General features: G+C 39.3%; 1 protein-coding gene across 1 annotated transcript in view; it reads left to right on the top strand.

The window, feature by feature from the left end:
- The window catches only part of LOC137993555 (aminoacyl tRNA synthase complex-interacting multifunctional protein 1-like), a 14,135-nt gene that overhangs the window by 2,874 nt on the left and 1,261 nt on the right, over positions 1-10,000 (top strand). The window contains exons 3-8 of the mRNA XM_068839480.1: positions 571-667; positions 3,301-3,489; positions 4,868-4,975; positions 6,150-6,223; positions 7,572-7,612; positions 9,076-9,232. Coding sequence (XP_068695581.1) covers positions 571-667; positions 3,301-3,489; positions 4,868-4,975; positions 6,150-6,223; positions 7,572-7,612; positions 9,076-9,232 — 666 coding nt within the window. The remainder of the gene's footprint in view (positions 1-570; positions 668-3,300; positions 3,490-4,867; positions 4,976-6,149; positions 6,224-7,571; positions 7,613-9,075; positions 9,233-10,000) is intronic.

Below are 10,000 nucleotides of genomic sequence, written 5' to 3'. Positions count from 1 at the left end.
GTAACAAGATCGAGCCCAGTTTCACACATTTTTTTATTTTTGCCCAGGTTGTCTGAGGTGATGTGTGACAGTGAGTGACAGTGTACTTTCTTTTTGCATAAAGGATGTAATGTGACGTCATTACAAATGACTTCACAAGCATTATGACATCATCTATCATCCCATTCCTATCAATTCTCAATATGTGATACTTTGTGGGTTGACAGCCCTGATTTATAAACATTTAGCCTGAAAAGTTTCCTGGTTTTTTCTTCATTGCTGTAAATTGCTTGCTTTGTACCTGCAGCAATCACTTTTGTTCTGCTTTACTTAATGGGTCTTTTCAAAGTTGTTTAATTTGTTTTTCGTGAAGCAAGAGAGAATTTTGTTTCTGGCCATTGGGTTGAACAAGCTATATTATTTTGTGAATAGGTAGTTTCTTTTATAATTTGACAGCAGCAATTTTGGGTTTGATAATATTTGGAAGTAAATTGGGGAATCCTAAGGTGCCAGTTAAGATGCTTTAGGATTCGATAACTCCTTGGGCATTTATTTTGATAAAGGAAAGAGGTTTACTTGTTTTCTTGCAAGGATCACATTTCTGCTCTTAAACAAGAAAATGATAGTTTGAAGCAAGAAGTTGAGAAGCTAAAAGCAGAGCTGGAGTACTGGGAAGTTAGGAATGGTTGTAAGTAGAACACCTTGATTGATACAGTGTAGGTGGTGTTTGGTTAAAACAGTGAAATCAATCGGTTGTAATAAATACCAGGTACCTTCTAATGAAATATGTGTATGTCATCCATATACTTAAACTGCAGATATGTATTGACTTTTCAAGGAAAAGATCAATGCTGTGTTAATGTAAGTATTTTACAAAAGGGCTGAAAAAGCCCATACTTGAATGGGACTAGAACTCATGGGGAATGCACTACACACTACTCTTAGACTACCAGACGAGTAAGTTGTCAAGGTTCTAGGCAATAAGCTGGTCTCTCGTAGGAGATGAAAAATATGGGTTTCATATAATTTATACTGTATCTCCTCCATCACACGTACAATTTGTATGGTACAGTATGTAAATTGATCAGATCACATGTGATCTTTCACACTGAACTACATGTATCAGTAAAAACCTTTCGATAAATATATGTACTGTACCTTCTTTTGATCAGTAATATATGTACAATCCATGTATTGAAATAATTGTTCTCCAAGGACCATTTCTACCCTGCATGTAATTCAATTTGTCAACTCCCAGCAACTACTGATCAGAAGAACCTTAAATTGAAGTTATGGAAGTGTAATCATTTTCAACTTCAAGGTTTTATAAGTTCGGTTTAAAGGGGGAAGGGAATCTTAGAGATAATATTTTTGAAGAAAATCGAATAAACAAATTGAAAGTGGTTCAGTGTTGTCTGTACTCTTATTGACAACAATATTCATCATCACAGTGGTCAAAATGTTGTGGACTCACAAGGCGCAGCCACTGCGATGATGAATATCATTGTCAATAAGAGTACAGACAACGTGGAACCACTTTCGATTTGTTTTTTACCACAATATTCAATGCCAAAGAAAGTGTTTTTTTTCAGAGTGTGGCGAAAATCATGACACAAAGAAAGAGCAAGCGATGTCTATAATTTTCTTGCAATATGATTGGTTTATTTCCCAAAATGAGCATTCCTGATTGGCTATTACATTGTGTGACAAATTGACACAAGCATGGTGCGAGCAGCGTTGTCTAGACTCTTATTAACAGCAGCCAAATTAGCCAATCAGATTGCAAGATTGCAAGCAATTGTCACAGTGGAAAATTGCTAATTTAATCCAACTTTGGGTCAACAAGGTTTTGAATTACTGGGGGCCAGTTGATGATAACGATGACTCCACAAGTTGCAAAATCTTTGTCACCCTGACAAAGCTACTAGTGACTCACAGTAAATTTAAGGCAGTTTGTTGCACATGGGAGACCGTAATCTTCAAAAGTGCCTAAACTATATTATGCCCAACAGGCTGTCACTATCTAAACAATCTTTAACGCCCAAGTCGCCAGTGGAGGGTAGGTTCCCAAGAAGCCCAGGGGCTGCAACCGCAGTCACATCCCCAAGGCGCTAGAACACCCGACTGGCCTGCCTAACCCGCAACCAACCCCGAGCCCTCCGCGCCAAGCCCCTCTCGAGGCCTTCTGATAGGGTGCGATTAAAAAATGCAAATTATGCGATTGTCAGGGCAGATTGTGCGATTAGAAAGGCCAATTATGCGATAAATAGTGTAAATTATGCGATTTTTTTTCTCAGCAATTTTAAGTTTGTTTTATAAGGTTTCAGGTTAAGAAAAACACTTTTTTGCTGCCCTAAAGACATTTTGAACACAAAGGAACAGTAATTACGTATCTCGATCGACATTAGTTGGGATAAATAAAAAAAATGACGTCTTCTGCACTACAGGTGCACCACGTCAAAAGTTGAAAGGACACAGCTAACATGCCAAATGAATGATCAAGGTGCTTGTCAACCACAAACTTCCGAAGATGTCAATCACAATAGGGCCATACCCCCATTTATACGAGAGAAAATAAGCCGCGGCTTACAGAAGACTCGAATGTTCACCCCGTATATATAATGGTACAAAATCTATGTTCACGTCTTTTTCAAGCTGCGGCTTATATTGACTGGGAATATATATTCGTATAAATAGTTCCTTTTGCGTATTTTGTACACCGTGGCCAGAGTAAGCCACGGCTTATTTTCTCTCGTATAAAAGGCCCTAATATTGCACGACCAGAAAAACATCAGTCAATCGTCCACGTGGAGCGTACCTGTGAGGTACTGTCTTGCTCGATCGTGAGCTGCCAGATTAGGCGGAAGGTGGGAACTTCCTTCTTCGTCGAAGAAAACGCGAGCGTTTTCACAACAAACTTATCCATGAGTAAGTTTTCATCAGTTTTCAACGAAAGAAACTACATTTTGCCGAAAAACTTACAACTTCGCTTATTTTTCACAAATCTCTCTCTAAGAGAAGGCAACTGTGTCATTTCAGTTGTGTGTATATAAGGGCCGTCACTTTTGGCAGTCAAAGTTGTGTAATACACAAGTTTGACCGTCAAAGTTGTGTATTACACAAGTTTGACCGTCAAAGTTGTTTAATACACAACTTTGACGGTCAAACTTGTGTAATAAACGAAAAATTTAGAGTCCGGAAACAATCTGACAGTCCGGAAACAATCTGACAGGTGTTTATAGTTCATGTACTTAAATTACCCACTTGAGATAGCAAGCTGAGCAGCAGATACTAATATTATTGTTTTTTTTTTCTTTTAAGTGAGACAATTTTCCCTCCCAACCTTAACACAAGCAGTTACTTCTTTCTTGGCACAAGAGAAAGTGGATACAGTGTCTACAGCTGAGCAAGCTGAGGTAAAGGAGGAGAAGCCAGCCGAAAAGAAATCTAAGAAGGAAAAAGCAGAAAAGAAAGGAAAATCTGAGAAAACTACTGGAAGCAAAGCAGCAGGTACGAGTTTATTTCGTCAAGTAAATACTATGTACAGTTGAATCTCGATTATCCGGACTCGTTGGGACTAGACGAAATAGTCCGGATAATTGAGGGTCCGGATAATCAATAATATGAATATTAATGAGGAACGAAAACTGATTACATTAAGAAAGCAACATTTAATTGTGAAACAAAACATTTGCAAATCGTTTGGAAAACAATATTTACGATAGATAATCTTCACTGTCCGTTGTGAATACCTGTACACGTGTTGGCAAACGTCGTGATCTTTTCCTTGCGGATATCAGATATCTGCCGTTTACTAACGCCATATTCAGCTGACAAATTGGTTCATTTTTCTTCTTTCTCTATTTGCAAAATTATAGCCTGTTTATCTTTATTGAAAGAACAGATCACTTACCCTTCAAGGACATGATGATCGGGAATAGACGTTGTGACGTAGTGTAGCTTGTTTGCCTAACGAGCCAATAGAGCAACTTTAAGCCAATCAGAACTCATTCGAAAGTTCTGCATTAGTAACGACGTGTGCGAGCACTTCTTTATTTTTCTTTTTGAAAGCGGATCTTGATCATGACTAATAAATAATCTTGACAAAATTGGGACCAGAGAAAAAGTCCAGATAATCGAGAAATCCAGATAATCGAGGTCCGGATAATCGAGGTTCGACTGTACAGCTACATGTACACAATATAAAATATAGATACCTCTTAATTTACTAACTGAGTTTGAGACATTTCCGTACTGTAAGTGATGGGCCAATTTTTTTCCACTGATTTATGCACGGGAGCCATTAAAAATTCAACGGAAGGTAATCAGTCGCACAGGAAGGCAAATGACTGAGTTGAAGTCAAGTGGAAGGTTAACTGCGACAAATGATTTCCCCTTGAAAATCCGAAAAACAAATAAATTCTTCTTGGCTTTTTGGAATAGTTTCCTTGCAAGATTCAAGCTGGGTGCGTATAAGCTGCACCCCTTATTTTGAAGGTCAATGTTTAGTTTGTCGCTTATTCTTGGAGACTGAAATCTGAAAGGCAATATTTGACTACTCTTGTTATCAGGCAACTGAGAACCCACAAGATCAGTGAAATGTAAAAAGTACCTGTTTGCTGCACTCTTAAATAAATTAAATTACCTTTATTGTCGATATAATTGTATTGTTTTTACTGCCCAATGTACAGTACATGTACAGTACATGTACAGTACTTTAGCCATGAACTGTCACAGATCAAACACCAATTTGAAGGAGAAGAAAATTAACAATATTTTTCTGTGATTTTTGTACTGTTTCCTTTGCTTTCATAACAGATCATACTCAATAACAGAAACCAGCAGTTTAATTCATTATTTTTGAGTTTGTACTTTTCCCTACACTCAGAGAAACCCTCCAGTGCAGAACCAGATGTCCATCATATTGACTTCCGCATTGGTAAAGTTTTGTCAGTAGAGAAACACCCTGATGCCGATACACTTTTTGTGGAAGAAAGTGAGTATTTACTTACAACAGGGGTTAGGATTGCCATGCAATGTGCCATGCTCTGTGATATGTCTACAGGCATTTGTAATAATTATTATTGAAGATTGATTCAAGTGTTTACCTGACCTCAACCCTGCATTCACTGCCTGTGATACAGTAGACCTTTCATTAACACTAGAAAGTGTAAAACCGTTGCCATACCTAAAATTGAAGACAAACTTCATTTCTGTAATCAGTTATTATCATTATCTATGGTAGGGGCCCAGTTGTGAGGGCCTGGGATTTACGTGTGAACGCTGTTGTTTCAAATCTCCTAATGATCGCAGATACATTACTCAAAGTTAATTAAGCCCTAATTATATTATTAATAATGATAATAATAATAATAATAATAATAATAACAGTCTTTATTACAAGCAATTCCTACTTACAACAGACGTGTAAGTTAACAGAGAAAAAAATTGAATTTACAAAGACTATACTAGTTCAAATAGACATCTATTTACAAAGGTATTTTTAAAACGTTTAGTCTTGACTCCAGGTAGTATAAAATTATGACGATGATCTCGTAACATACGGTTTCTTCTCTGTTTTGGCAGTAAATCGTGCAGACAACGATCCTCGGTAGTAGATATCTTTTCCCGTAGTTTAATGTCACAATTAACTCCTTATAGTTTCAACAAAATGGGTAAATTGTAAATGCATACTGATTTCAATAAGGGTCACGAAGTGTCCCATTTCTCTTCTCTCCAACTTGAACATCACTAATATGTCTCGGAAAACAGACAGTTAAAATCACGAAGTGTCCCCCAAATACTGCTCCTCAGGTATTGATAAACAGCTGTATTTACCCTAAGCTAAAATAACGCTAACCTTTACCCTTACTTTATTGTTGGAGCTTAGACTTAAAGGGATGTCCAAATTGGGCATGCATACGTTTAGTTAGGTGCATTTGTGGACATAAATGACAGATCAAAAGTTAACCGGCAACTGAATTCATCTTCTCCATTTGCTAATAAGTAACTTGTCATCTTCTGCCAGTTAGGTTTTTCCAGCGAGTCATGTCTGATGATTATTTTTGAATGTTCATTTCCTTGTCTACTTTGGCAGAGCATTCATAATAACTATGTCCATGTGGAAAATGCCCTTTAATACAATTAAATGATTCATGTACTTGTTTCAGTCGATGTAGGAGAGGAATTGCCAAGAACAGTTTGTAGTGGCCTTGTGGGATCTGTTTCACTGGACGAGCTTCAGGTATAAGGGCTATATTTTTCTTTATGTGTGTAAGAGCAACTAACACTTAGATGTCATCCTTTCAGTGTCATCGTTTGCATTAAAGGATATCAGGGCTGGTAGAGTAATGAGAATGGACAGTAAAGACCAGATTCTTAGGGCCGAAAAAATGGAAGAAAATAACAATTTCTGATTACCATGTCATCTCAAGCGCTAGTGACAGACCACAATGAATACTGTACCAGAAAATCCGTTTATTGGTAAACGCAAGAGCTGGCACAGCAGTTGACCTCTATTACCGGTAGCTCTGCAACTATTTAACAATTATTCGCCAAAGGCAAGGTGAATATCGCGGAATTAAAACCGAGGCGAAGTCGACGTTTTTATTCACCGATATTCACCGAGCCCGAGGTGAATAATTCTTTTAATATAATTATATTTCATAGGGCATAATTTGAAAAATGTTCATTTTCTTTGAGAGAATTAATTTCTTGGTCTCAACGGCATGCGGCCATTTTGAAAAAAACCGCTTAGGTGATTATCGCGTAGTTATCACCTCAAGTGCGACCAATCAGCGCAGGGAATTTTCAATAATTGCCAATGTAATTATACCGATGATGGTGTACATGTTTTGCGCATGTGAGGAGGTTGATAAGGTAGTCGCTTGGCAACGAGCGAAAGGACTGCCGGGTTTCGAACCTGCGACTTACGTAAAACCGGTCGGATACTCTATCCATTGAGCTGGAAGAATTCTCAGGGAGCTCATCTAGGTTCTAAATTAAAATAGACAAAGTATCCCGCAAGTCTGCCGGCTCAACAATGTCATGCGCCTCAAATTTCAAATGCAACTACATGTATTGATTTTAGCTCTAATGCAGCTTCAAACAACTCTGGCCAGGATATTTTACAGCTGATACCCTGTTTGTTCCCTTTCGACAAGGTTATGGCAGTACAGAGTGCTGATTATATCAAGAGGGCTTGAACGGAGGTTTCGTTTTTCATTCATCTTCTTTTGAAAGATGTTCCTTCGCTCCACTTCATCCTTGTGACCCTTTCTATTTTTTCTTCGTTTAAAATGAAACCCGGATGACAATAATAAACACGGAGAATAAAAAAAAAAAGAAAGATTTGTATTCGATTTTTCCCCTAGAGGCTTCAACGTACTAAGACTTAGTTCTAGTATTTTGAGATTAAGCTTAAAAAATGCTTTATAGTATATTAATTTTTAGGACATCTGATTGGACGAGAATTCAAGACCCCCTAGCTTCGAGTAAAGTAGCTGGTGTAAAGCGAATACCCACTGAGATTTTTTAACCATCTTCAATCTACCGGTACTCGTAGTATTAATTTGTTGTTGTTGCGCCCTTAGGATCGCATGGTGATCGTGATGTGTAATCTGAAGCCAGTCAAGTAAGAAGATTATTGTTTAAATTAATAGCAATGACCAAGCTTACGCACCTCAGACAAAATTCGGTTCTTTTCCGTTCCAATCGTTCGCGCGTGCTCTTTGTCGGGCGCTTCTCTGGGATGGGATGCAGTACGGCCCAGTGCTTAAGGCGCTTGCCTTGAGGTCTGGAGATCCCGCGTTCAAGACCCGCTCTAACCACTCGTTGAATTTGATCCTAGTAGTCCCTGGTTCAACTTCCCAGCTGCACTTGTAAATAGCCAACTGGTTTGCCTCCGGCCAGTTGGGATTCTTAACGATTGTTGTTGTTGATGTTGTGTTTTATTGGCCCTGAAAAGCCCCTATGGGGAGTGGTCAGTTAAGTATTGATTGTATTATATTGATGACGAAAGGGAAATGAAAGCTACTTCTTCGCAGACTTCATCTCAAGTGTAGACGTCGTTCAATCGTGCCTGTTGTGAATTGGAAAATTTGACTTTATTAGACTAGTTGATGAAAGACGGACTACCACCGTAGAGCATAGAGAGATCGAAGGGCTGACGATTCGAGCGGTAGCCCTTCGGCAGAGCGAATTGTGAGTTCTTTGAGGTTTTTTACATCGATATCGTTGGTTTCAACAGGCATGTTTTTCAACGAAAACAAAAGAAAACGTTTGCACAATAATAGAGTTCGATTCCCGGAGGATTGGATCGGGACACCAACATGGCCGCCGTTTCTTTGTTTTGGGACACCAACATGGCGGCCGTGACGTCATGTGAAACTGAGAACAGGAAGTGGGGAAGCCATGCCACTGGCGGGGACATGGTAACGAAAGGAAAACCACTTCCTACATTTTACATTTATCGACCCTCAAACAACGCACAGTTTAGTTCGCTTTGACGAAGGGCGAGCTCTCAGAATGTCAGCCATCCGATATTTATAGCACGGTTATTCGACCTCCGTCAACTCGTTCAGTAACGCCAAGTCTTCCGTATTTTCCTCTCGCACCGTGGCAGCACCGCGGTTTCGTTATAAAATACCGCCTAGGTTCCTGGTAGTAAGTACGAACTGATCAAAGGTTTGCCTAGTTCAGTTTGAGCTTTCAGTCTTTCTGTATGCAATTTGTGAAATTTTTACTAGAAAGTAGCGAATCTAGTGGCGTTACTGGCATTACTGCTTTAACTCTGCTAGTTTTGCCGCGATAAAGTTGCTGTAATAAAAATTGCACGTGTTAGTTTTGCCGCGATGAAGTTGCTATGAAAAGATCGCAGGTGCCGAACCACGGTCCATTTCGGCGCGATTTCTCTGAGATATTTGCGGCCTCGATATCACCAGGGTTTCGAGTTTGGTCGAAACTCATTGCAATTGAGCTTTGACAGAAAATTCATAAATTTGCTGCAACAAACAATGTTAGCAAAGCCGGGTTAGGGATCAATCGGCTTTTGTGAGTATCAGTTCCGCCTTTTTTGACTTTGCTTTAATTGGACAGAATGAGAGGCGTTACATCACAAGCCATGGTCATGTGTTCAGGACACGAGAAGTTGTTCGAAGTGTTGGACCCTCCCGAGGGTTGTGTACCTGGGGACAGGGTCACATTTGAAGGGTATCCCGGAGATCCGGACAGCCAGCTTAACCCCAAGAAAAAGGTGAATTGCAACTGAAGTATGTAAAATCAATTCAACTCCAATTTGGTGAGCATCAGGTTATAAAGTAAAGTAAAGTAAAGTAAAGCAACCATATTTAACGTCGATAACTCGTAACAGTAATTCAACTGACAAACCTGAGGTCGACTTTGATGGTGCGTCTTCGTGTCTAAAAAACAAGTGAAGTTAAGTGCGTTTCTTGGCCACTCCCCACGAGGTTTTCCAGGACTAATTTGGCATAGAGCAAGGCTGCTGCCTAAGAAAATTTTAAAGGGCCCTCAGAGCTAAACGCTGAGAACTTAGGAGCCCAACATGTGAAGTGAAAGGTGTTGCTGTGAAAATTAAGGTGCCCAGAGCTATTCTTTAGGAGCCCCAGGCTACCGGGCTCCTGTTAGGCAACAGCCTTGATAGAGTAACGGGGGATTTACAATTAGTCAGGGAAGAGAGAGAGGTTATCATAGAGCGAATGCAAAAGCGTCAGTTAGAGAATGCATTCTTCTTCCGTATTTGCGCTTATTAGCCTTGAACTAACCTCGTTTTACAGACCCTTGTAATTTAACGCTTGCCAACGAGGCTAGGAAGTTCAATTAGCATAAACATCACAGAGTAAGTTACTTGCCGCCATTTTTGTATTCCGACTATGTGCGGATTCGAACCCCGGCTGGACCAAAACTGTGTGCCTTAAAATTACTGCGGAGACAGTGTTGCTTTTGTAATTTAACCTGAAAATCGTTGGACTTTCAAGTTTTATTTTATAAGGACTATAAAGAG

The sequence above is a fragment of the Montipora foliosa genome, chromosome 2 (genome assembly GCF_036669935.1).
Source record: "Montipora foliosa isolate CH-2021 chromosome 2, ASM3666993v2, whole genome shotgun sequence".
Classification (NCBI taxonomy): domain Eukaryota; kingdom Metazoa; phylum Cnidaria; class Anthozoa; order Scleractinia; family Acroporidae; genus Montipora; species Montipora foliosa.
Note: the sequence above shows the minus strand (reverse complement) of the source record. Positions and strands in the feature narration are given on the sequence as shown.